Source organism: Aquarana catesbeiana, linkage group LG06, assembly GCF_042186555.1.
Source record: "Aquarana catesbeiana isolate 2022-GZ linkage group LG06, ASM4218655v1, whole genome shotgun sequence".
In the NCBI taxonomy this organism is placed as follows: Eukaryota; Metazoa; Chordata; class Amphibia; order Anura; family Ranidae; genus Aquarana; species Aquarana catesbeiana.
Window position 1 is genome coordinate 52,381,235 of NC_133329.1, and position 27,474 is coordinate 52,408,708.

The 27,474-nt window shown below is 44.7% G+C and overlaps 2 protein-coding genes across 9 annotated transcripts in view; both read right to left on the reverse strand.

Moving 5' to 3' along the window:
- LOC141148404 (eukaryotic translation initiation factor 3 subunit C-like) overlaps nt 1–27,474 on the reverse strand; it is a gene marked incomplete in the record, with an annotated part of 532,271 nt that overhangs the window by 389,425 nt on the left and 115,372 nt on the right.
- LOC141148401 (interferon-induced very large GTPase 1-like) overlaps nt 1–27,474 on the reverse strand; it is a 175,577-nt gene that overhangs the window by 126,949 nt on the left and 21,154 nt on the right. For 6 of the 8 annotated variants that reach the window (XM_073635875.1, XM_073635873.1, XM_073635872.1 and 3 more), the window contains one exon: nt 6,049–6,149. In XM_073635875.1, the coding sequence (XP_073491976.1) occupies nt 6,049–6,067 (19 nt within the window). In that variant the 5' untranslated portion in view covers nt 6,068–6,149. Of the gene's footprint in view, nt 1–6,048; nt 6,150–17,493; nt 17,777–18,170; nt 18,311–27,474 lie in introns of those variants that run through there. The other 2 variants (XM_073635871.1, XM_073635868.1) reach the window with 2 other exon arrangements.

The following is a 27,474-nucleotide window of genomic DNA, read 5'->3' on the forward strand; positions in this document are numbered from 1 at the left end:
TGCTCTCCTGGCCCTATATTCACCTCATGTAGTCACTTAACAATGTATTTTATCAGTTCCATAGTAGTGTTTTACCCCAAACACCCCTAAAATGTTTAGAAATGTGATTTGTGCTTTAAATTCAGGCAGAGTGACAGAGGCTTTTTTTGTAGTGTCCCCAAATCATTTTTATTAACCCTCCCTCCCCCCAACTGCTAAGTCAGCTGATCCCAATTCTCTATCTATTCTCAATCATCTATCTGCTGACTTTGCCAAACCCATACACACTATACCCATCTCTTTTGTGGTCAGATGTATGGATGAATTCCCCAAAGCATGTAGTGCAAGGGCCTGCCTGTATACTTTCAAATTGTACTTTTTAAAGTTTTTGTATCCTATTATTATCTTGATAGGTAATAGCAGAATGTCCAAATGTGTTCAAATGTGTACAGTGTGTATTTATATCTTTGTATTATGACACTTCTTACCTGTCCAGTGGGCTGCCAATAGTGTAACTAAGGAGGGGCTGTTCCAAGTAATACCCATTATTTAGGCATTCATCTCTCAATGAAGTGAAGAGGGTTACCTGTCCAAGATTCCCCCCCTATAATGTTAGAAATGGCCCATGAGAGGGGGGGGGATATAATAGGTGTACCTTATACTTTGGTGTAGTAAATTTCCCCTTAATAAATGTTATCTGGATGTTGGCCAAGAATGTTTGTGTCTAATCTGCTTTCCATGTTTATGTGCAAAAATACTACGTTTTTTTTGTTTTCCTCAACAGTTTCCTTCCAGGCCACAGGAATGGCAGACTGTGGCCTCCCACTTTGCCCAGCGGTGGGACTTTCCTAACTGTGGAGGGGCAATTGATGGGAAACAGGTCCACATTGTCCCACCACCCAACTCGGGGTCGTACTATTATAATTACAAGGGGTTCAATAGTATTGTGATGTTGGCGGTGGTATCGGCTAATTACGACTTCCTGTATGTGGACGTGGGGAAGAATGGCCGGATGTCCGATGGTGGAGTCATTGCCCAGACGGAGTTTTACAGGCATCTCCAGAATGGCAGCTTGGACTTGCCTCCTCCAGAAGAGAATGTGGAAGGACTCCCATTCATCTTCGTTGCAGATGAAGCATTTGCGCTGGGGGACCATCTTATGAGGCCATTCCCGATGAGGACCCTCACCCCGGAACAGAGGGTTTTTAATTACCGGCTGGCCAGAGCCAGAAGAGTGGTGGAGAACACATTTGGAATCATGGTCAGCCGGTTCCGTCTATTTCTTACACCCATCCATATGGCGGAGTATAAACTTAATCATATAATCCTGGCTTGCTGTGTTCTGCATAACTTTTTACGGCAACATTCGGCCAACTATGCTGGCTCAGTTGGGCCAGAGGCCGGAATTATAAATGAAACAACCCTGACGGCGCTTGAAAGTGGCCGTCCTGGCTTGCCCTCCCTGAGTGCCCATGATGTCCGGTTAAGATACCTTGAGTTCTTTGCGGGTAGGGGGGCCATCAATATGCCAGACAATTTGTGAAGCCTTTATCAAATAAATAAAAAAAAAAGCAAATCTTTGGTGACATTTACTGCTTGTGTTTGTTTTAGCTGACCCAGACAGAAATGTGGGGAGTCCTGAAAATGGTGTGATTGTGTAACCTTATATAAAGCACTGCTGGGTGTTATTTACTAAAGGCAAAGACACTTTGCACTACAAGTGCACTTGAACCTGCACTGAAACTGCACTTCTAGTGCAAAGAGGATTTGCCCTTAGGAAATAACCCCCATTTTCACAGAAAGCAGCAATGACATCACCACAAAAGTGTTGTAGCGTTGAGATAATAATCCACACATTCTTGATTAACAATCTTTTTAATACCTGCACAATCACATGTGCATTCAGAAAAGGTTTTTTTAAAAAAACCAACATGTTTGTTGTATAACAATTTTTGGGGTGGCATTATCAAAAATAGAAATGTCTATTTAAGATAAAACAGGCATTGTAAAACCAACAAGAAAGTCACAAATCTTGAACTTACAAAGTTCACATTAGGTAGAACTTGAAGGCAATATCAGACATGATTATTTAGGAACTGTGTTTGATATTGCGTTCAGATGGGGTGAAGTCACTCCAGGAAAAGCCAAATTTGAAAGATGCACAAAAAATTTAACAATGTCAACATGTGCTAGCTGCCATCACGGGGGATCAAGGGACGTGTTTTGGGGGAGAAACCCCTTCCTCTCAGCTACTTTATTATTGAGGAAGGGGTTGCACCCCCAAAACGCCTACATTGATCTCCTGTGATGGCAGATAGCACATGTTGGCACACTGTGTGCATCCTCCAAATTTTGCTTTTCTAAAAATCGCTAAAACATTTTGAACTTTGCAGCACACAAAAGAAGAAAGTGATTTGGAGGGGTTTTAAACTCGCCCCAAAACATCAATGATGTTCTTATTTTTTTGAATAACATCATTGATGTTTTTCTGGAGGTTTTCAAAGCTAAATTACACCCCATGATCTCCCCGATCAGGATCTGTGCACTTTCTGATGTGAAAGGATCTAGATCCACAACATCACGATCACCTAAAAAGAGAGAAACCAAACAAAAACAGGTATCAAAAATATGCCGGCATCCATCTCTTACCTGAGCCTGTGGTCGCAGACACTCACCTGTTGTGGTGACTAGTTCCACCACGTCTTCTTCCTCCTGCTCTTCTTGTGTTGAGGGGATTTCCCCTTCTTCCAGAGGTGGGGGGTCTCTGGTCTCCTCGGATGAGGGGTGTCCTCCAAGTCTTTTCTCCCCTATGTAAAACAAAAATGCTATACTTAGCACACAGATATTTGATGGCAGAACTATAAATAGGAAACATTGCTTGGAAGTGGGGTACAATTGTCAATTTTGGCAGAGTTCCAAAATGTAGCATTTTCAGTATCCTTTGGCAAGCTACAATACTTTACCTGTTTAGTAAAAGCTTCACAGATGGAGACCCCCCTATAGTATACACTGGAGCACCTGTGTGCCCCCCCTAATCAAAATCGTGTTCTGGTGTCCCACACTAGTGCTCCAGTGTCCAGATGTGAAAACAGCTGCTCAGTGTCCTCTCCTTACACAGAATCTAGTTTGCATTTCATTCTAGTAACAAAGCCATCTACACAACCAAATTAGTTTCATACAAGTATGGCGTAAAAAATGTGGCCAAATGCATATGGCCAAAACAATGGTGTTTTATAGGCCAAAACTAAAATGTTTGATACGAACAAATAATGTGTCCATGAACATGAAAGTTGCCATTTTAAAATTACACTTTTAAGAAAAGCACATGGAGCAGCACGAACGTAATAAACATAAAGAATAGGAACACAGCACAACTACTTACTTTTTTGCAGCACTCTCCGGATCTTTCTGTACTGCTCATGTTCTCGTAATTTGAGGTCCGACCACCGCTTCCTGAGCTGATCTTTCGATCGTCGTACCCCGAAATTCCGGTGCAGACTCCTGACCACTTTCGCCCTGATCTTGGCCTTTCTGACATTGGGGTTGGGGTAAGGTCCATACTTTCCATCATAGTCGGCCTTCTTCAGGATGTCGACCATCTCCAACATCTCCCCAAAGGACATATTTGAGGCCTTAAATCTCCTTTTGGATCGGGACGTGTCCGGATCCAGGCTTTCCTCCTCCTCCTCCTTGTTCCTGTAATTAGCACGCACCTGCTGTGTCTCCGCCATGTGCTCTTCCTCCACTGCGCAGAACGAAAAGGGGCGGGGAATAGACTAGAAAGAACATCAGGGGCGGGCGGAGTTACACACATGCGCAGTGTGTATAAAGCGTAACACGGGTGCGTATTACGTACGATCTGTGATCGTAATAACGAAGGTAAGAGCCAAACTTGGGCCTATCCTGCTTCTAGATTGAGGCCTATATTGTAACAAGATTAGGGTTTGTCTTGTGTTGTGTCTTGCAGTGAAAATGGATATCTTGAATGATACCGACTTCATGGCAATATTCATTGACATGTTCAGGGAGCTGCCTTGTCTGTGGGAGATCAACCACTCACATAAGAACCAAACAAAGAGGAAGGCATCGCTGGATCAATTGTTGGAAATTGTGAAGCAGGTGATCCCCACGGCAGACATCACCTATTTGAAGATCCTAATTGGTGGCCTGAGGAGCACATATGTAAGGGAGTGCAAGAAAGTCCAGGATTCGCAGAGATCCGGAGCAGCAGATGACATCTATGTCCCCAAGATGGGGTACTATGACAGGCTGCATTTTCTGGCAGGTCAGACTGAACCCAGGTCATCACTCTCCAGTCTTCCTTCCACACTTCCTTCCCCCCAGCTGAGGCTTCTGACGCCCAACCTGGGCCTTCCACTCAGCAACATGTGGAGGAGCCCAGCTTGAGCCAGGTATAGCATTCTTCTAAATATTTCTGCTTGTCCAATCAATGATGTTAACTAGATGTTAGTTTGGAGTACTAATTTATGATTGTGATTGATGATGCAAAACATTACAACCATGTCCCTTTTTTATACACAGGGAAGTCTCAGCCAGGAGGTGGCCGGGCCGAGCAGGCTGCCTGATATGCAGGTCCCTCCCCTACACCTGCAAAGAGAAAGTGGCAGGAAGAAAAGTACCCTAGAGGAGGCTGCCATAGGCCTCTTTTGGAAGGCTACAGAGGCCCTGGGAGCACCCCACACTGTGGAGGAGGACTTTGCTGGCATAATTGCCTGTAAAATGCAGCGGATGGAGGAGGGCCAACAACTCATGTGTGAGTCATTAATGTTGAAAGCTCTCAATAAGGGGCTGAGGGCCCAAATAACATCTGCTACCCACATTTGTGACCTCACACATGGTCCTCCTCCTCTTCCTCCAGGTCCTACTACTCCTCCTCCTCCTCCTCCAGGTCCTACTAGTCCTCCTCCTCCTCCAGGTCCTACTCCTCCTCCTGCCACATCTCCAACAGCAGAGCCACAGCCAGGAAGGAAGCGTGGAAGGAAGACCAGAAAGTGATGACCCTGGGTCCAGTCTGGTCTGGCAAAAGATGCAGCCTCTTGTGGTACCACAGCCTGGGGACATAGATGTCATCTGCTGCTTTCTGGATCTCTGGGACTTCTGGACCAGACTGCACTCCCTTACATATGGACTCCTCAGGCCACCAATTTTGATGTTCAAGAATTGATGTCTGCCCTGGGGGTCCAAGGCTTCGCTAATTTCTGCTGTTTCTCCAGTGTTGCCTCCCTCTTTGTTTGGTTCTGAGCCCTTAATAAAGGATTTTTGGTTTCAATTATACTTGCCTATGTGTGTTTTCCTTCAAAAAGGACAGTTTGTTGGTAAGGATTCAGGTACATTTCAAATATACAATGTAAAATTAACAAGGGACACCAACACCAAGCAATCTCCTTGAGATTAAATAATACAAGATAATAATGGTGTTGTGGTAACTTGACATACAAAACACACACAAAAATATTCTGGAGTAAAAATAAAAATAAAATAAAACAAAGATCAGCCTTGGAAAAAATACAAACCTAAAATAAAATAAAAATCTGCCTTAAAATATATATATATATATATATTTGTCAGATGTGACAAATCAAAATATATTAAGGGAATCCCGATAAATAATAAAGAAATAAGTTTGTGAGAAGTCTGTGTGAATGTGAGCAGCAAAACTACTTCATTCTTCTCACATTATAAAGAAGAAGAGAGTGCACTGTATTGAACCATTTTTAACATTGCACCGTGACGAAAGTGTTGTATTCATTGCGAACGCTAAGTTTACCAGACCGAGCTGCTCCGTCTCGGAATTTCTTCTGAGCATGCGTGGCACTTTGTGCGTCAGAACAGGCCACACACGGTCGGAATTGACACGATCGGATTTTGTTGTCGGAAAATTTTATAGGCTGCTCTCAAACTTTGTGTGTCGGAAAATCCGATGGAAAATGTCCGATGGAGCCCACACAAGGTCAGAATGTCCGACAACGCTCTGCGATCGGACATTTTCCATTGGAAAATCCGACCGTGTGTACGGGGCATTATAGTGCAGGAATGTTTCATACTCACCCTTATTATCACCTTCCATTTTTCTTGTCTGGTGTATTCAGATCTGACAGATGATGACCATCAGAGTGTTCTTCACAGATTTATTGCAAGGAGATCGACTTCTGTTATAGGAGAAAAATGAAATATTATAGATATTTGTCAGTCCCTCTCTGATTTCTAGTCTATAAATGGCCCTTGTCATTTTCATCTTCTAATTATCTATATACAAAATAACATGTCCGGGTGTAATTCTCAGTATCTGTTCTTATTCTGTATGTATGGACTCTGCACAGTACTACTTCTCTTGTCCTGTATGTCGGGTGTAATTCTCAGTATCTGTTCTTTTCCCCGAAAATAAGACCTACTGTGATTTTCAGTAAGGGCTGCAATATAAGCCCTACCCCAAAAATAAGCCTTAGTGTAGAGTGCTTGTGTGTATAGTGTATACACAACTCCGTAGTATAGTGTAGACTGTGTGTGTCTATTAGATACAATTGTGGCAAGTACCTTCACAATAGCGCCACTCTGCGATCAGCTGATCTCCTGCCTCTCTCCTCCCAGCTGTATGAGGGGGATTTCACCCCTCCCCCCAGTGCTCGGAGCAGGGGGGAGAGGTTCTGCGGGGTAAGGAAGTGGCGAGCTGCACTCAGCTGATCTCCCCCTCTCCAAGATGTCAGCGGGGGATCTTGGGCCTTCCTCTGTAGACCTCTGGCGGGTCACAGGCACTATAAGAAGGTATGTGGCACTATATCTCAGCATGCAGCAGTTTTGCATTGTGTGATACTGTAATGGAGTAGATTCCAACATTCTACAAGCATTTTCACACAGGGGATTCGTGACAGGCAGGGAGGAAGAGAGACAGCACATGGCAGGATAAGCCCTACCCGGAAAATAAGCCCTACTGTGTCCTTTGTTGCCAAAATGAATATAGAACCCGAGCTTATTTTTGGGGAAACGTGGTATTCTGTATGTACAGACTCTGCACAGTACCACTTCTCTTGTCCTGTATGCTGGGTGTAATTCTCAGTATCTGTTCTTATTCTGTATTTATGGACTCTGCACAGTACTACTTCTCATTTCTAGTGGTGAGGGGAAACTTTTACATGGAAACACCTTTTCACTGAAAACAGTGTGGCTTCTGTTCTGAAAATGTTGGTTACAGTTATGGCCACTCCAGGCCTAAATGGTTTTCTATGTATTTCTCTCAGTAGTTTTCACTGGAACAGGTGGAAAGGGGAAACCCTCACACAGAGACACCTGTTCAACTGAAAACTGCTGCAATCTCATTAATATATCACTTCTGAACATCTACCGTGTTTCCCCCGAAAATAATCCTGGGTCTTATATTAATTTTGGCAACCAAAAACACACTAGGGCACACTTATTTTCGGGGTAGGTCTTATCATGCCATGTGCTTTCTTCTTTCCCCCCTGCCTGTCAGAAATCCCCTGTGGAACTGTGTAAAAGTGCTTGTAAATTCCTAAAAACCACAGCACCACATATTGCAAAATGTGTATGTCTGCAATCCAATTGTGCCACATACCTTCTTCTAGTGCTGGGCACATCTGTAATCCGCCGGAGCTCTCTTCCCCTCTTTGAGCACTGCAGAGGGAGGGGGCCCGACATCAGTTGAGAGCCGCTCGGCGCTTCCATGGCCCACTGGAGCCCTCTTCCCAGCTCTAAGGAAGGCAGAGGGAGGGGGGCCCGAGATCCCCCGCTGACACCTTGCAGAAGAGCAGAGCAGCGTGAGATCAGCTGGGAGCAGCAGGAGGTCAGCACTATACCAAAGGTATTTGGCATAACTAGATCACATAAACAAACACACACAGTCTACACTATATAACACTGTAATAGAGTATTTTTCCAGCACTTTAAACTAGGGCTTATTTTCAGGGTAGGGCTTATATTGCAGCCCTTCCCGAAAATCGAGGTATGTCTTATTTTCGGGGTAGGTCGTATTTTCGGGGAAACGCTGTATCACTTGTGCATTCCACATCGGAAAGGACCAGGCCTAGGATTAATCAAGTGACTTGGCTAGTTGCCCTTGACGTTGAAAGTTTATATCATACCATTCCGCACAAAAAGGGTATTGAAGTCATTGGAAAACAGCTCCAAGAGAGGGGCCCAGAATTTGATTCATATAGCTGTTTTGTTTTGGAACTACTGCAGTTCATCTTGACACGAAACTTTTTCATGTTTGGCCCTTCCCACTTCCTCCAGGTGCAGGGGGTGGCCATGGGGACCAAATGTGCCCCCTCATACGCCAACCTGTACCTGGGGGCGTGGGAAAGGAAACTTTTTGCCAGTCCCGGTTTGTCCAATCTGTTACAAAATGTCATCTCTTGGCACAGATACATAGATGACGTGCTCTTCTTTTGGTCTGGCACTCGAGATGAGCTTCCTCAGTTCTTTAATCTTTTGGCCATTAATAACTACAATTTAAGATCTACTATGGAATGCAGCCAATCAAAATTTAATTTCTTAGACCTTGAAATCAGCATAGATTGTGACAGAACTCCTCATTCCGTCCTATACTGGAAACCTTCTTCCGGTAACACCATTCTTCATGCCAGTAGTGCACATCCTACACCCCTATTGGATAGCATTCCCTTTAGCCAACATCTCAGAATTAAAAGAAACTGTACCCAAGAGGCATATTTTGAAAAGGCATCCTGTGACCTTTATTCTAGGTTGAAAAATAGAGGATATAGCCACTCCCTAAAAAAAGCTTACAACTAAGTGAAAAAAATGGATAGAAAAGACCTTATTTTTTCAAAGTTCAAATGTTTCACAACCTGTTCACTTAATCACCCAATTTTCCAGACAGCATGCTCAAGTTAGAGACGCCCTGAATAGATTCTGGCCTTTCTTTTTTTTTTTTTAACAATATGTTTATTGAATTTTTCACAGGTTATCAGTACAGACGGTTGATGTAATAGCAAAGTTACATGGTTTAGTACATAGTGCAATAACCAGTGTTGTTTTGTAACAAATGCATATAGCGAGTACATAGTGATTAAAGTTGAAGTTCGATGAGAGGAGGCACCAACTCCATTCCCCGGCACCCCATCTGGGTACTTACTGTGCCATGAGACTAGAGGTGGCGCCACCAACCATCTACCTGAGAAAGCCAGGTAACTTGTAGAGCTACTAACATTCTAGATACGTAAGGCTTAAAAAGAAAAAGAAAAAGAAGAAAAGAACAAAAACAAAAAAAAATGACTGTAGAGCAAAGGTAACTTGCGAGCCTACTTGTTATGAGTGTAGGACATGAGTGCATGTCCCACCCTAAGTAGTAACTGAGAGAATTGTCCCCAGGTGGAGCGGTGCATGGCAAGGGGGTTCCTACTTTCTGTGCATGTTAGATATGCGAGGTTGTGGCAGACCGCGGGGTCAAAGATGCAGAATCTTAGATATTTTGCGACGTAGAAGAAGAAGGCAATCAGGGTAATGTTGTACTCCTCGGGTCAGTGATCCAGGGTTCCCAGTTGAGATGAAATGTTGCGGTATACATGTTAGCCTTAGCAAAGGAGAATTCCATTAGAAATTGGTTGTTTAGTAGAACGATGAGTTCCGATCCAGAGGGGGCTTGTGAGGCTTTCCATTTTTTCGTTAGAGCTAAACGGGCTGCAATGAGTATGTGTGTCGCCAGGACTCTGATATTTTTGGGCCAGTTGGGGACGTTGAGACCCAGGAGGAGGTCCAGTGGGGATAGCGGCAAGGGGATTTTGCAGAGCTGTGAGAGGAGGTCGGAGACCTCTTTCCAGTATGCGCGGATGTTAGGACAGTCCCACAAAATGTGTCTTAGGGTGCCTTTGCCTAAGCAGTTTCTCCAGCATTGAGAGGAGGTAGCCGGGTAAATATTTGCCAATCTGGCTGGGGTGTAGTACCACTTGTGGAACAGTTTTTGCGTTGATTCCCAGTGAGATATGCATTTTGAAGCTTTAAGAGGGATGGTCAGGGCTTTGTGCCACAATGGGGGCTTCAGTGGCGAGCTTGTGAATGTGGACCAGAATGTGATGGATGAAGAGGTGTGATCGTCAGAGAGCCTTGTTAACACCTTGTAAATCCATGCAATGCCTTTAATTGCTGGGTTCGGGGTATTGTAAAAATTCAGGATGTCAGCTATTTGGGATTCACGTGCTGTGAGATCAAGTTTACCGATGATAGAGCGGAGCCTCATATACAAAAAAGATGTATTAGCAGGTAGATCAAAAGCTTGTTGTAGATGTGGGAAAGGGTGGGGTCCAGATGTGGAGATGAGTTGCCCCAAGTTGGTAAGTCCTTTTTGTATCCATACCCGAAGGGATAAATTAGGAGAGATCAACTCTAGTGCTTGGAGGTGTATTTTGGAAAGGATAGCTTTGGGAGTGCCCATGGATTTTTTTGCAGTGGCTGACCACACTCGGATGGCTGCGGTTACCCTAAGTAGGAAGTGTTGATGTGGTTGTAAGCCGAGTAGTGCAGCCATTAGTGTGTGTTGTGGATTCGCGTTGAGGGCCATGGTTTCAATTTGTGTCCAGGTCTTGGTCGAGGTGGGTGCCCACCATTCCCGTAGTTGATCTAGTATGACTGCCTTGTAGTATGCGTGGACGTTGGGGGCTCCCATTCCTCCATTTTGTACAGGAGACAAGAGGATTTCTTTTTTGAGTCTGGGATGTTTGTGTTGCCAAATATGTGTATTAAGTATACTTTGTATCTGTGCCAGTTGCTGGGGTATCATAGGTATCGGGATTGTGCGAAACATATACAAAATATGTGGCAGTAAAAACATTTTGACTTGAGCTATTCTACCCGCCCAAGAGACAGTATAGTTACACATATTTTTGGAGATGCGCAGAAGCTTTTCCTGTAAGCCAGCGAAGTTTAGTTGAAGCATAGATTTACTGGGGAAGGTTAGTTGGATACCCAGGTATGGGAGCGAGGAATTTTTAGCCCAAGTGAAAGGAGAGGTTGTCGAGATGTGATGTGAAGTTTGAGGGTCTATCCCTAGGTTCAGCATGGTGGATTTGCTGTGGTTTATTTTATATAGAGAGATTGAACTAAATTTTTCCAATGTTTTTTGGATATTGGGAAGGGAAGATCTGGGATTTGTGAGGGTAATGATAACGTCATCCGCGTAGAGACCGATTTTATGTTCAACCGTCCCCACAGTAATGCCCGATATTGCTGGTGTGGATCTAATGGCTTGTGCAAGTGGTTCCATCACCATGGCAAAAATCAGGGGGGAAAGTGGGCACCCCTGTCTAGTGCCATTAGTGATGCGAAAGGGATCTGATATTATGCCTGAGGTCCAAACTCAGGCGATGGGGGAGGAGTAAAGGTTGAGTATAGCCTGGAGGATATTCCCCCTCAGTCCGAACTTGAGCATGACCTTTTCCATGTATTTCCAGTGCACCCTGTCAAACGCCTTCTCTGCATCCAGGGAGAGGAAGAGAGAAGGCGTTTGACTGTGTTCCACCCATTGGATCAAGTCAATAAGGCATCTTGTACCGTCGGAGGCCTGCCTACCAGGCACAAATCCGACCTGGTCCGGGTGGATGATGAGGGGGATTACTTTGGACAAACGTTGGGCTAATATTTTTGCATATAGCTTGGTATCAGTATTCAGGAGTGAGATCGGGCAGTAATTGACTGGGTTATCAGGAGATTTGCCTGGTTTGGGTATGGTGACAATGAGGGCCTCCAGGGCTTCTGTGGGGATTTTGCCGGTATGAGTATATTGGTTAAAGGTAGTGTATAAGTGTGGGGTGATCACGTCCGAGAAGTGTTTGTAATACTCGTTCGGGTATCCATCGGGCCCTGGGGCTTGTGTAGGGGTAATCGTTTGATGGCTGTGCGAATTTCCCCAGGGGAAAAAGGCATAGAGATGGAGTCTAGTTGCTCAGTGGAGATTGAGGGGAGGTGAATTGAGGAGAGAAACTCATCTATGTCTGCTAATTTTGGCTTGGTTTCGTGATGTATGTCATTGAGATTGTAAAGTTTGGCGTAAAAGGTACTGAATTCATTTGCTATATCTAGAGGATTATGAACTTTTTTACCTTGGGGGTCAGATAAGTATTGTATCTTATTATTGGTCCGGTGTTTTTGGAGTTGTTTGGCTAGGAACGCACCTGACCTGTTGGCTGAGGAGTAATATTGTAGCTTAAGACGTTTTACGTAATAGTCAAATCTTTTGTGGAGATGTTCGCTAAGGTCATATCTTAGGTTTTTGAGTTCTAGGGATAATTTGGTAGATGGAGTTTGTTTATTGGCGAATTCTAAGGCTCTGATCTGTTTTAGTATTGTTTCCGTGGTGGCCGTTTGTTGTCGTTTAGTTTGTGCTCCGTATTTAATGAGGAGGCCCCGTGAGAAAGCTTTTTTTTTTTTTTTTCAAATATAAATTTTATTGTTTTCAAAGAACAAAAAATACAAAGAATAAGAGTCAAGAGAACAAAGCAAAACAAAAATAAATAAAAGGGTGGAGACGGCAGATAGTACAGTACAGTGCCAGCCTTAACAACTGGTGTTCACAGGTAGTGACATGCGATAATGATAACCATCATATCGGTACCAGCCATAATCGCAATGGTACAATCATCTTCTATATTTTCCATCTATAAAATAAAACGGCGTACTGGACAGTAAGTCTCACCATGTCTTCGTAGTTGTGAATCTGATTCTATTGCCCATTCCCTGAGTAAAAAAAAAAAAAAAAATACCTAAGACCGTAGAAGAGAGATGTTGAGGGAGAGGCAAGGCGAACTGGAGCATGGTGATTAAAAAAAAAAAAAAAAAAGGGGGGGGGAGAAAGAAAGTCAGAGAAAAGATGAGGGGAAGGAATAGGGAGAGAGGGGGGGGCCCGGGCGACAGGGCACGTCATCTTCAGATCTGTGGGCTTTTATTATTCATGTGGCAAGCAGCGCCGTCACTTCATCAGAGAATATGAACATTATCCAGAGCCTCCATGTCTTGGAATGTTGTTCTTGTTTGTTATGTGCCGTCAGGACTAAGTCCTCCAACCTCCTGATCTCCTCCACTCTGCGTAGCCATAACCCAACAGTCGGTGGTGAGCATTTCTTCCACATAAGCGGGATGCAATATTTAGCTGCATTCAGTAAGTGTCTTATTATGGATTTTTTGTAGCTTCGTTCGGGTATTGTGGTGGCGTGGAGCAGGATGAAAGCTGGGTCATCGCTTATCATGTGATCTGTAAATTTTTGGATGATCGTCCGGACTGTTGTCCAGAAATGCTGGAGCAGAGGGCAAGACCAGAAAATGTGGAGGAGTGTCCCAATGTCTGTCTGACATCTCCAACATCTATCTGTAGTGTTAGGGAAGTACGTATGTAGCCTTTGAGGCGTGTAGTACCATCTGGTCAGGATCTTATAATTGAGTTCTTGTATCTTTGTACAGATAGATGTTTTTAGGGAGAATCTGATAATCGTTTGAATTTGTGTGTTAGTAAACTTGCATTGTAAATCTGTTTCCCATTGCTGTATAAATGTCAGGTCAGGTTGTTCAATAGGGGAATTGAGTAATTCATATGTTTTAGACAGTACCCGTGGCAATGTACCCTCGTCTGCACAGTAATCTTCATAGGTCGTCAAGTCGCGATTAAACTGTGCTGGGTTAGGGATCGAGTGTAGGAAGTGGTGTATTCTAATTGCTTTCCAGAATGGCAGTTGGAATTGTCCCTCAACATCAGTCAGGTTTGAGATGGAGGGCCATTGGTTTTCAACCAAGAAATGTGATGCCCGGTCCCTGCCGGACGATGTAAGTGTCTTGTACTCCGATTGTTCTAAACCAGGGGGAAAAGAAGGGTTTCCCAATATCGGGTAAAGAGGAGAGTCTCTAGAGAAGATGGAGGTAGTGGATAGAGTAGATGCGCCTATTCTAAGGGTCGTGCCTATTACCGGGTGTGACTTCAATGCTGGCGGAAGCTGGTCAAAGCACCACACCGCTCCCTTCAAGGGGACTGCGGACTGAGCCTGTTCTAGTTGTATCCAGAGCTTGTTTTGGCCGTGTCTGTTCCAGTCTATTGTTCTACCTAGGTGAACTGCCCGGTAGTAGTTCCGTAGGTCTGGGAGAGCCAGTCCTCCAAATTGCTTGGGTAATGTCAAGTAGCGCCTGCGCAGCCTAGGTTTCGAATTCGCCCAGACAAATTTAACGAAAAGGGAGTGCACTTGCTTAAGGTATTGGGGTGGAATCCTGATTGGCAGCGCCTGAAATAAATATAAAAATTTCGGTAGTATAGACATTTTTAGCAGGTTGCACCTGCCGAACCAGGAGTGCAGACCCTTGTTCCACTCCTCCAGAAGTAAGCGGGTCTTAGTTAGTAATGGTGGAAAGTTACGTTCGAAGGTGTGCTTTAGGTCATTAGGGATCTGGGTTCCTAGATATTTGAGGGAAGCATCGGACCATTTAAATCTAAACTGTGATTTTAGAGAGCTTAGTCTAGGCGGTGTGATATTAATCCCCATCGCCTCCGATTTATCGAAATTGATTTTTAGGTTGGCTAAACTTCCATATCTATCAAATTCCCTGAGTAAATTTGGCAAGGATACTACTGGGTTGGTTAGTGAAAACATCAGATCATCAGCGTAGGCTGAGATCTTGTATTGGGTGTCCCCCACTGTCATGCCAAATATATCCGGATTAGATCGTATAGTGCATAAAAAGGGTTCTAGGGCCAGGGCAAACAGGAGTGGGGAGAGCGGGCAGCCCTGTCTGGTACCATTCGATATAGGGAATGGGTCTGATAGTATTCTGTTGGCTTTGACCTGGGCGGTGGGGTTGGAGTATAAGCTGAGGATCCATTGTAGCATCTTGTGCCCTAGGCCGATCTTTTTGAGAACTGAGGACATAAAAGCCCAACTAACCCGATCAAACGCCTTCTCCGCGTCTGTACTAAGGAAGACGCATGGGGTTTTAGTCGTCGAGACTATGTGAATGAGATTGAGCACCTTAGTAGTGTTGTCCCTCGCCTCTCGGCCAGGGACAAACCCCACTTGATCCGCATGTACTAATTCCGGTATGTGTTGGGTTAGTCTATTGGCCAGAATCTTTGTAAAGAGCTTGAGATCTACGTTCAACAGGGATATAGGTCTATAGCTTCCACAGGCCGCCGCATCTTTACCTTCTTTCGGTATAAGGGAGATATGTGCCCTCAGAGTGTCTCTGGGTAAAGGGGTCCCTTCTCCTAGGCAGTTAAACATCCGAACCATATGAGGGGCCAGGAGGGGCAGGAGGGTTTGGTAGTATTGTAGGGTAAACCCATCAGGGCCCGGAGCTTTGCCGGGTTTCATCCCACCTACCGCTTGCTTAAGCTCCTCCACGGTAATGGGGTCCTCCAATTCTGTGCTCGCTGCCGTCGAAATTTGGGGTATTTGAGCTGTTGATATGTAATTATCTATCGTCGCGTTGTTTGGGGGTCGTACTGGGAGGTTGTATAGGGATGAGTAGTAGTCTCTAAATTCCTTCGCTATCTGGGTTGGTGTGGTCTTTTTCTGTCCCGATGGGGCATTATATGGGGAATGTATGTGGTTAATTTATGACTTCTAACTGCTTTGGCGAGTAGTTTCCCGCACTTATTCCCTGATTCGTAGGAGAATTTTTGACAGATTTGTAGTGCCGCTTTGGCTCTATAGTGTAATAGGTCTACTGCTTGCTTTCTAAGAGAAAGCAGTTCTGCTTCTAATGAGGCAACTGGGGTTTGTTTGTGCTTTGATTCAATGACATGGATTTTATGGAGGAGTAGGAGTAGTTGCTGCTCCCTTTCTCGTTTGATGCGAGCGCCATGTTTAATTAATACTCCTCTTATCACAGTCTTGTGGGCCTCCCATAGAATACCAGGGTCACAGTCTTCAATATCATTAGTTTGAAAGTAATGTTTCAACTCATTTGTGACGTCTGTCATGACCTCTGGTGTCTGGAGTAGACTTTCATTTAGTCTCCAAAACTTGGATCTAGTGTTCAGAGTGGATGTCAAGCTATAACGCAGAGTGATAGGCGCGTGATCCGACCACGTAATATTGCCACATTGCGGACAGCTTCTAGTTGATTGTGTGGGACAAAGAAGTAGTCTATTCTCGAATACACTTTATGCGGGGACGAGTAAAAAGTGTAGTCTCTCTCGCCTGAGTGGTGTAGTCTCCAAATGTCTAACAGTTGGGCATCATGAAGATCCTGGATTATGCGTTTGTGTGTGCTCGTACGTACGGATGAGGCGCCCGAGGAAGTGTCTACTGTAGGGACTAGGGGTATGTTAAGGTCACCCCCCAAGATCAGTTGACCCTCCCTGAATTCTGCCAGTAGCTTCAGTATACGGTGTAAGAAGGTATCCTGACGGTCATTAGGTGCGTAGATAGTAGCCAATGTGACCTTCTTGTCCCCTATCCAGCCCTTAATAAATACATAGAGGCCTTCAGTGTCCACCAAAGTGTCACTACATGTCCAGGGTACCACCCCCGATAGGAGTATGGATACTCCTTTGGATTTGGCAACTACATTAGTGGCATGATAGCAATGTGGGAAATACCGGTTTTTAAGGCATGGTGGATTACCGGTCTTAAAATGCGTTTCCTGGAGGAACGCTATGTCAGCGTGCGCCCTTTTAAGGTCATGTAGCAGCATGCGTCTCTTTTCTGGTATGTTTAAACCCTTCGTGTTTAGTGAGAGGATGGTAATGGTGTCCATTGTCGCCTGGGCTTAGGGGTGTTAGTGGAGAGAGTGGGCTGAAGAGAAAGGTTGGGGAAAAATCAAAGGGGAGAGGAGTAAATAGATATCAGTAAAGGCTAGATAGAAGAGAAGATATGAAAGAGAAAGAAAAAGAAAGAGAAGACAGAAGAGGTGAGTATGTGACCGTCCAACAAGACGGATAACTGACAGTTAAATCTGACTGTCGTATACCTAAATGCAAATCAACTTATTTGCTAAGAAGCATGCCCCTGTGTACGCCAGGGAGATGCTCCGTCCTAATTGGGAAGAGGTAAGAGTTGACCGAGAGGGAGTCTCCCGATCCACTCCACGCCCCCCAGCTTGATAACGTAAGTTAACAATGAACGTTATAACAACTTAAATGCTTATAAGGAAAGGAAATAAAAAAACCCAAAAAAGGGGAAGAAGGAAATACTCCAAGGGATCAATTTAGACCCAGATATTTACCTATCCCCCGTCTATTTGTATTTTGATAAACCCGAGGGTTAGTAATAGGAAACAAAGCCGTGTTCCCCCTCCCTCCACATCTGGATGATCCATTCCAGTTAACCCCTCCCCCGCAAACCCCCTGGGGCCACCCAGGCGTATTGGTGGCGTTATGGGTATGGCTCATTCCAGCAACTACTGCCCAAATCTTAACTTTCAAAAGTGGGTGTTCTCTAGAGAATACCTCCACAGCAGCATAGGAATATCACAGTAAAAACTCACATCATAGTTAGCCCCACATATTTGCAGATCACAGTATTAGATAAGTATATATCAGCTAACCTCGAAGTTCCTTTAACCCAATCCACTGGTTTAAGCATATGTTCCTTGTGTCCTCAGCATGGCAGGAGAAGCTGAATCATCTGGTGTCCCCAGTCCATGTTCTAAAGTCCTCTGGGTGACTACCAAAGTGTCCCATTAGCCCTTCTGCACAAGAAAAGTGTGTTCAAGTCCTGTGACAGGGGGCGTTGGCTGGAAGTAATTGAGGTGGGGTGAGGGGTGAGAAAACAATCAAAGGAGATGAGCAGGTTCTCCCATAATGTTTACTGTGAGCAGGGAGAGACGGCTTCCCCCCTCTCTGCACGCAGCCCCTCCCTCCCAGATTCTCCACGGATTTACTTCAACAGCATGTGTCTCTGTGCAGGCAGAGATGCAGAAAACACACGGACACATTTCTGCCTGTGTAAGGCATTCATATGGCGCTCCCCTCCACCTAATCTCCTTGTAAGCTGCCAGTGTTTCCTCATGGCTGGTGACTTCTAACACTAAAGCCAGGGGGAGGTGAGGGCAGTCAACCCAGCAGGACCTCCAAACTATGAGGGGGATTCCCAGGAGGTAGCGATGGTTTACCATCATAATAAAGAGAGAAAATCAGGGGATGGGAGAGGTTCACATAGCATACCAGAACCCGCACGGGGAGAGTGGAATATCAGGGGGAAAACTGGTCTTCGCTATCTCACCGCAATACTGGTATCGCTCAGTCCTCTCTTGGTGCTTCTGCAGGGTTGAGACGAGATCTGCGCTGGCTCCTCTGTGGTCTGGGTGATCTGGCTCTTCGTATGCCCGACATTCCTGGACGTGGATTGGAGCGCTGTAACAGCTGCAGCCAGTCAGGCACTTCGATGGGTTCTATGTTTATGAAGGAGAACAGAGCAGGAAGGTCTGCGGGGGTCTGGAGAGTAAAGGAGTGTTGGGCTTTCTTGAATGTTACGGAAATAGGGAAGCCCCACCGGTATGTGAGACCACTGTGCCTGGCAGCTTCCAGGACTGGCTTCAACAGGGCCCTCCGCTGCAGTGTCGCTCTGGATAAGTCCGGCATGATACGAACAGCAGCTCCGTCGAATTCCAGATCTCCTTTCTCCCATGCTGTACGGAGTATTAGCTCCTTGTGGGTATACTGGTGTATTCGACAAATGACATCCCTTGGTCTGTCCGGGTCAGCTGAGCGTGGGCCGAGAGCTCTGTGAATTTGATCAAAGGACAGGTTGAGGGGGAATGAGGTTCCCGTTAGATCTCTGAAAATTGCGAGGGCAGATGCCGCCAGGTCTTCCGAGCCAGTGGCCTCTGGCAAAACCCTCAAGCGTAAATTATTGCGCCTGCTGCGGTCCTCGATTTCTTCCATATGGAGTTGTTGTGTAAGAATAGCCTCAGCCTGGGATGTCTGTGCTGCTTCTACCGTGGATATCCGCTGTTCCATTGCCGACACTGAGGCTTCTCCAGTCCCCATTCGTTCCGATAGTGAATGCACTTCTTGTCTCACTACAGCTATCTCTTTACGGTGAGTTTCTTCCATTCTGCTGACTATAGCTTCTATGTCCGAACGGGTTGGGAGGGCCTGCAGCAGCGCTCTTAATTCAGCGTCAGCTTGTAGAATCAATGGTGTGGGAGATGGCTGTGATGGTGCTTGGGTTACCATTCGGAACACCTCCGGGATAGTGCAGTCCACATCTAGATTATCTGCCCTCGATAGGGAGGTAGAGGGGGCCCGCGGTTGTTGTTCAGCAGGAAGACCAGGCCTCGTGGTGTCCGCCATCTTGGTGATCGGGGATGCCCCTTGATTGTTTAAGAGGTACTGCTGGATATCTGTATTTCTGTGCGGTTTGGGAGATTCCCTTTTCCTCTGCTTTCCTCTCCGCTTCCCAGCGGAGTACATTCCAGGTGTACCGAGAAGGTTATTGCTGAATAAAAGCTGTTTAAGGACGGGTCGGACCGGGAGCTCCTCAAGCACACGTCTTCACTCAGCCATGTCCAGACCACGCCCCCCCCCGTGAGAAAGCTTTATGCGCATGCCAAACCATGGATTGGTCAGCAGTAGATTGTACATTGATGTCAAAGTATGTCTCAATCTCGGATCGAAGCTCATTCTCAAAGGATGGGTTGGTGAGGAGGGATGTGTTTAGCCTCCAAATAGTATGACTAGTAGTCTTTTTGCAATTAAATAATGTGATGGATATGGGTGCGTGGTCCGACCATGTGATTGTACCTATGCGTGCTTCAGCGATTGATTGGAGGAGAAATGTATCCGTGAGGAACATGTCGATCCGAGAGTAAGACTGCTGGGGGCTAGAGAAGAAGGTGTAATCTCGCTCTATGTCATGGGTACATCTCCACGGGTCATAAAGATCTTCTTTATGTAGGAGGGAGGACAAGGCAGAGGGCCTATGTTTAGTGGGATTGGATGTGTCTAGGGTTGTGTCAATTATTTCGTTAAAGTCTCCACATAGTATAACTGGATTGCATCTATACGGTGTCAGTTTGGAGATCAATGTGTTGAAAAATTTCTTTTGGCCAGTATTAGGGGCGTATAGGTTTACTAGGGTGAGGCGTTGGTTTGCAATCGTGGCTGAGAGAATCAGGTATCTGCCGTCTTCATCAGCTTCACAGTGGTGTAATTGAAAGGAGACAGAGGAACTGACCGCAATCATTACTCCCCCTTTTTTGGTGGGGGCACTGGCAAAGAAGCAGTGTGGGTATCGTGTATGCGAGCATTTTGGGGAGTTATCTTTAGCGAAATGCGTTTCTTGTACGCAAAACACGTCAGCGTGCTGGGACAGTGCCTCTTTCCAGAGGAGGTTGCGTTTGAATGGGGAATTCAAACCCTTTACATTTAAGGAGGTGATTTTGAGGGCCATGATAGTGGGGGTGACCCGGGTTAGGAATGAAAGGAGCGAGATTCCACACCTCTTCTGTTCGCCCTGACTAAATATGAATAAAACAATTGAGTAGGTATCTATACAGAGTACGTCTGTTATATACAAAAATCGTATAGGAGACACTCGTTACAGTCCCTCAGGACTGTCAAATATGTTATAATGCGGAAGTAGGTCAGATGTTAAATAGAGTATACGTTCAGTATGAATGCTTAAACACTGTTAGGAGAACCAAAAGGAAAAAAAATAAGAATAAAAAGAGAAAAGCAATATATATCTCTTTAGGAACAAAAAGTAAATAGAACAATTAGAACAGTGTGCTTAGCACACTATAACCTTAGGGAGTGGATGTGTTTCAACAACTGCGCCCATCAGGGATCTTAGTGGTGGTGCGGAGGACCAGGGGCCTGTTTGTTTGTTGTTACAGACCTCGCCGGGATCGTGTATCCCATTTCTTGCAGACGGAGGACATGAATAGGAGCCCCTGTTATCTTTTTGGTTGGCAGACACGGGTAGAAATCCCCAGTTGGTCAACTTTTTATATCCATCTTTGGGAGTAAGGATGGGAATTATCTGTTGCTGGTATGTGACTAGTAGCTTGGTAGGGAAACCCCATTTGTATGTAATTTTCTTCTCCTGTAGCACAGAGGTTACAGGGGTGAATGCTCTTCTCATTTCCATCGTGGCCTTGGATAGGTCACTAAACATGAGGACATTAGTATAGGGTGCTGGCAGCGGTTTAGTGGTTTTGGCAATTTGTAGAATCTGCTCTTTAATTTGAAAGTAATGCACTCTCGCTAGTATGTCCCTGGGGGTGTCAGGGGGGAGGTGTGCTGGCTTGGCGATTCTGTGTGCTCTATCAATCGTGATGTCTCGTGCGTTTAGACGAGGTAGTAAGCTGGAGAACATCTCTCGCAGGTAGGGCGTAATTTCATTCGGCTTAACAGATTCGGGGGTACTCCTGAATGTAATGTTGTTCCTTCTGGAACGATCTTCCAAATCTGCTAATTTCAGCTTCATGTGGTGTATTTCAGACGCATGGTGTTCGTGTGCGTCTAGCAATTCATTGTGGGCCCTGACATGATCCTGCATGTTATCCTCAAGCACAGTTGTTCTTTCTGCTAGGTGATCTACTCTGCCATGTATCTGAGAGACAGAGAGTTGCAGTTCTCTGTGGAGGTCTCTCTGCAGGGTAAGGAGCATAGCTTTCATCATTGATTCTGTCACAGGGCAATCAGAGACAGGGATGGCTGCTAGAGCTGGGGTGTGTGCAGTGTCAAGCTCTCTGTCAGCCCATTGATGTCGTTTATACTGTGGCTCCTTACTGGGGGAGATGGCTGGGGAGGAGGCCAGTCTCTTACCTCTGCCTGTTCCTAGTTGTGAGGAGGAGGCATCTGGCGATGGGAGAGTGTCCATGTCCTCCCTGTATGAGCGATCCAGCGGTTGGGAGAGGAGATCCTTGTGAGGAGAAGCTGTCAGCTGTGTCACAGTTTGTGCAGCGCGGGACGCTTCTGAGGTGAAGCTCCCGGCGCCGGCGCCATCTTGGGCCTCGTTCATAGCTGCAGGGGAATAATAATCCGTGAGGCGGCGAGGTGCTGGCGGCTTATTCCGCCTCCTAGACATGCCCGGGATGGTCCTGCTACCTTCCCCCCTCCGTGGGATCGGAATGGGGGTCGGATGGTGGCGGAGAGTAGCGTTAGATCCCGTCAACGGCGCGGAGCTCAGGCTTTAGGCATCCATCATGGTCCGCGTCAGGCCACGCCCCCAGATCCTGGCCTTTCTAACTGCAGACTACAGTAATAAATATATCAAGCCATATCCAGATATAACATATCGACATATCCTTAAGCGATCGCCTGATAACCAGTCACCATTCTCCTTTAAAATTGCAGTCACATATTTCTGTTGGTACTTTTCAGTGTGGAAAATGCGATGTCTGTGCCTTTATTTCTGACTCCAGGGAATTCCTTCTCCCCAATGGATTAACTCATGTTATTAGACATAGAATAACTTGCCAGACAGTGGGAGTCGTTTATTTGGCCACTTGCCGATGTTGTTGCTACTACGTCTGCAAGACAAAACGACCCTTCTGTAAACGCATTCGAGATCATGTAAAACCTATGTACAAACGAACCATAACCACTGCCATTAATAAAAACGTTGGAGTACAACACAACTTTGATCCCTATGCTGTCAGTTTTGCTGCCCTGGAACATGTAAAATTGAAAATTGCTCCTACTTGAGACCAAGTGGATTCATACCCTGGATGCAACTAAATATCCAGGGCTAAACGAATATATAAGTTTTAAGTCTTTCTTATAATCTATACTTTTCCCTCCCTGTCTTGATTCTTCACCCGGAATTCAGTGCCATGGATCCATAATCTCGGTTCTTCTTAATTCAATTACAAATTAGAATTTGATTTAATTACTTAATAATAAAACTTATTTTTGTCTTTCTAGATATTACCATACTGTATTGACTATTTTAGACAAAATTTACATATGTTTCTGAATTTTTGGTCTCTCTTTTTGTGTGAGAATGAATACGTATCATGGTTTAGGTGTGGGACTCGGTTTAGGACCTAATCCCCTTGCTCCCTTTATGGTGTGTAGGAAGCGGAGGACCTAGCTGGCCTCCACTGTGCTCTGCTATTGATCTCCCTTGCACTGGGGTCCCTTTCATGCCCTTCCAATGTGCCCTCTGTTTCCCAGGCGATTGTGGGGCGCTTTGGTCCCCTCATTACCATCATAGTTTTATGCACCGCTGTTGGCTGTATGGACACCCAAGGGCGGCACTATGTTCCAAGTGCCAGCCCGCCTTTAGCTCTTGCCCCTGCAGCGATCCTTTAATCCATCTGGATCGCCTGTCTTATACCATCAGCCTTTCTTGGTTGGGGATAGCTGTCACGTCGACTACCCATCGATGGGCAGCCCCTTCCACCAAGCTTATCCGCATCATGCTGAGGATTCAGTCATGTGACGTGGAAAGCATCCGGCATGGCACTATGGGCATTGTAGGCCTATAAAGCCGATGGCAGGCGCATGCACGAGAGCCTTTTTTGGCAGCTCACAGATCGGTGACGTCAGAAGATGATCATGTGTGGGGGGGTTTATAAAGCCAGCTTCCATCCCGCTGGACATGAGGGGCGCCTTTGTCTGTTGCTGCATATTCAACGGTAGGTCCTTACTTTTTCCTGGTTATTATCGCTCCTTGGTCTTTCAGATATACTTTTTATACCCCATTATCCATTCCTATCTTTTAGGTGCTTTCCCTTTGCTAAACCAGGTTGTTACTTACTGGAATTAGATATTACCATCATTTTAAATTGGATGACCAATATACTCTGTATGGGAAGTATGATGTATAGGCTGTTTTGGTGAGTCTTTCCATAAATGCACCTACAATTTTTGCTATTATTTTCCTAACATTGTCTTGGTGTTTATATACCAATACCTATTTACTCTTCCCCCTTTTTTCAGTGATTCTAAATCTGGGACAGCTTTTATTTAATGGATCTTTCCATCAAACACATTACAGCTACACTTGACCATTCAGCATCCCTGGCGCCCTTGTCTCGATATTGGTTTTATTAATACACTCTGTAAGTACATTGAGGCGATGTTAGGCCTTTCTCTTGTTTGGGATCCTTATCCCAACAATGTTTTCTCCTATACAATATATTCATAATACTCTTTTTCCTTGGATAGCTAGGTCCTTGTTAGCCCCCTGCAGCCACGTATAGTTGCGGTGTAGGACTGTTGATCTCTTTTTGAGGTGGCTTCCTAGCTCCAACACTCGTCAGGAGTCAAGGGGTAGTTATACCAGGGGATGTGTTGGGGATGCCGGTCGTGGGGGGGGGCATTTTTAACCATGTCACGCATTTAATTATCAAATAAAAATAAATATAAACTATTGTCTTGTACTGTTAAGAGAACATATATTTTATGTTTTTTCCTGTTTTCTCTTTACTTAGAGTCTACATTTCTGCACAGGTTTAATCATTTTTTCCCTGAGGAAGCAAATGCCTTGGCGAAACATGTAGGAACTGATTACCTGTAACCCATACTGGCCTTACAACATCTTGGCGGGTTCTCATAGTTACATAGTAGGTGAGGTTGAAAAAAGACAAGTCCATCAAGTCCAACCTATGTGTGTGATTATGTGTCAGTATTGCATTGTATATCCCTGTATGTTGTGGTCATTCAGGTGCTTATCTAATAGTTTCTTGAAGTTATCAATGCTCCCCGCTGAGACCACCACCTGTGGAAGGGAATTCCACATCCTTGCCGCTCTTAGGCTCGATTCACACCTATGCATGTTGCTTTTGAGCGTTTTTGGAGGTTTTTTTTCATGCTTGCCACGTTTTTGAGCAGCGTTTTTGTAGCATTTTTACAGCGTTTTTGCTGCGTTTTTGCCATGTTTTGCGTGTTTTTTTTTTTTTTTTAGTTTTTTTTTTACAGTCTAAAAAAAAAATTAAAAAAAAAAAAAAAAAAAACGGCAAAAACGCATCAAAAACGCTGCAAAAATGGTGCACGTTTTTGATGCTTGTCCATTGAATTCTATTACATGCAAAATGCTGCATTTTGCATGAAAAAAAGTCCCTGACCCTTTCCAAAAATGCAGAGAAACAAAAAGGCATTGATGTGAACATGTTCCATAGGAACCCATGTTAAAAAATTCTCATGCATTTCTGCAAAATGCAAAATGCATCAAAAAACGCGCTAGTGTGAATGGAGCCTTACAGTAAAGAACCCTCTACGTAGTTTAAGGTTAAACCTCTTTTCTTCTAATTTTAATGAGTGGCCACGAGTCTTGTTAAACTCTCTTCTGCGAAAAAGTTTTATCCCTATTGTAGGGTCACCAGTCTGGTATTTGTAAATTGAAATCATATCCCCTCTCAAGCGTCTCTTCTCCAGAGAGAATAAATTCAGTGCTCGCAACCTTTCCTCATAACGAAGATCCTCCAGACCCTTTATTAGCTTTGTTGCCCTTCTTTGTACTCGCTCTATTTCAAGTAATCCTTACTGAGGACTGGTGCCCAGAACTGGACCGCATACTCTAAGTGCGGCCGGACAAGAGTCTTGTAGAACGGGAGAATTATCGTTTTATATCTGGAGTTGATCCCCCTTTTAATGCATGCCAATATTCTGTTTGCTTTGTTAGCAGCAGCTTGGCATTGCCTGCCATTGCTGAGCCTATCATCTACTAGGACCCCCAGGTCCTTTTCCATCCTAGATTCCCCCAGAGGTTCTCCCCCCAGTGTATAGATTGCATTCATATTTTTGCCACCCAAATGCATTATTTTACATTTTTCTACATTGAACCTCATTTGCCATGTAGTCGCCCACCCCATTAATTTGTTCAGGTCTTTTTGCAAGGTTTCCACGTCCTGCGGAGAAGTTATTGCCCTGCCTAGCTTAGTATCGTCTGCAAATACAGAGATTGAACTGTTTATCCCAACCTCCAGATCGTTTATGAACAAATTAAATAGGATTGGTCCCAGCACAGAACCCTGGGGAACCCCACTACCCACCCCTGACCATTCTGAGTACTCCCCATTTATCACCACCCTCTGAACTTGCCCTTGTAGCCAGTTTTCAATCCATGTACACACCCTATGCCAACGGACCTTATCTTGTACAGTAAACATTTATGGGGAACTGTGTCAAATGCTTTTGCAAAATCCAGATACACCACGTCTACGGGCCTTCCTTTATCTAGATGGCAACTCACCTCCTCATAGAAGGTTAATAGATTGGTTTGGCAAGAACGATCCTTCATGAATTCATGCTGATTACTGCTAATGATACCGTTTGTATTACTAAAATCCTGTATATAGTCCCTTATCATCCCCTCCAAGAGTTTACATACTATTGATGTTAGGCTAACTGGTCTGTAATTCCCAGGGATGTATTTTGGGCCCTTTTTAAATATAGGTGCTACATTGGCTTTTCTCCAATCAGCTGGTACCATTCCAGTCAGTAGACTATCTGTAAAAATTAGGAACAACGGTCTGGCAATCACTTGACTGAGTTCCCTAAGTACCCTTGGATGCAAGCCATCTGGTCCCGGTGATTTATTAATGTTAAGTTTTTCAAGTCTAATTTTAATTCCGTCCTCTGTTAACCATGGAGGTGCTTCCTGTGTTGTGTCATGAGGATAAACACTGCAGTTTTGGTTACTGAAGCCCCCCGATTCACACGTGAAGACTGAGGAGAAGAATAAATTCAATACCTTTGCCATCTCCCCATCCTTTGTAACCAGATGTCCTTCCTCATTCTTTATGGGGCCAATATGGTCTGTCCTCCCTTTTTTACTGTTTACATACTTAAAGAATTTCTTGGGATTTTTTTTGCTCTACTCCGCTATGTGTCTTTCATGTTCTATCTTAGCTGTCCTAATTGCACCCTTACATTTCCTGTTGCATTCTTTATAAAGTCTGAATGCTGAGGATGATCCCTCAACCTTGTATTTTTTGAAGGCCTTCTCCTTTGCTTTTATATGTATTTTTACATTGGAGTTAAGCCATCCAGGACTTTTGTTCTCTCTTTTAAATTTATTACCCAATGGGATACATTGGCTAATGCCCTTATTTAAAATGCTCTTAAAGCAAACCCATCTCTCCTCCGTATTCTTTGTTCCTAATATTTTATCCTAGTTTATGCCTTTTAGCAAGGTTTGTAGTTTAGGGAAGTTGGCTCTTTTGAAATTCAGTGTCTTTGTATTCCCTTTATATTTCCTATTTGTGTGATTTATACTGAAACTAATTGACCTGTGATCGCTGTTACCTAAATTGCCCCGCATTTCCACATCCGTGATCAGGTCTGTATTGTTGGTAATCAGTAGATCCAGTAATGTTTTATTTCTAGTTGGTGCGTCTACCATCTGACCCATAAAATTGTCTTGCAAGACATTAAGGAACTGGCGAGCCTTAAATGAATGCGCGGTTCCCTCCGCCCAGTCTATGTCTGGATAATTAAAATCCCCCATTATGATAACACTTCCCATCCTTGCTGCTACTCCAATTTGTGATAGGAGATCCGTCTCCACTTCCTCCCTCAGGTTAGGGGGCCTATAGCATACTCCCAGTATTATTTTCCCCTTAGCTTCA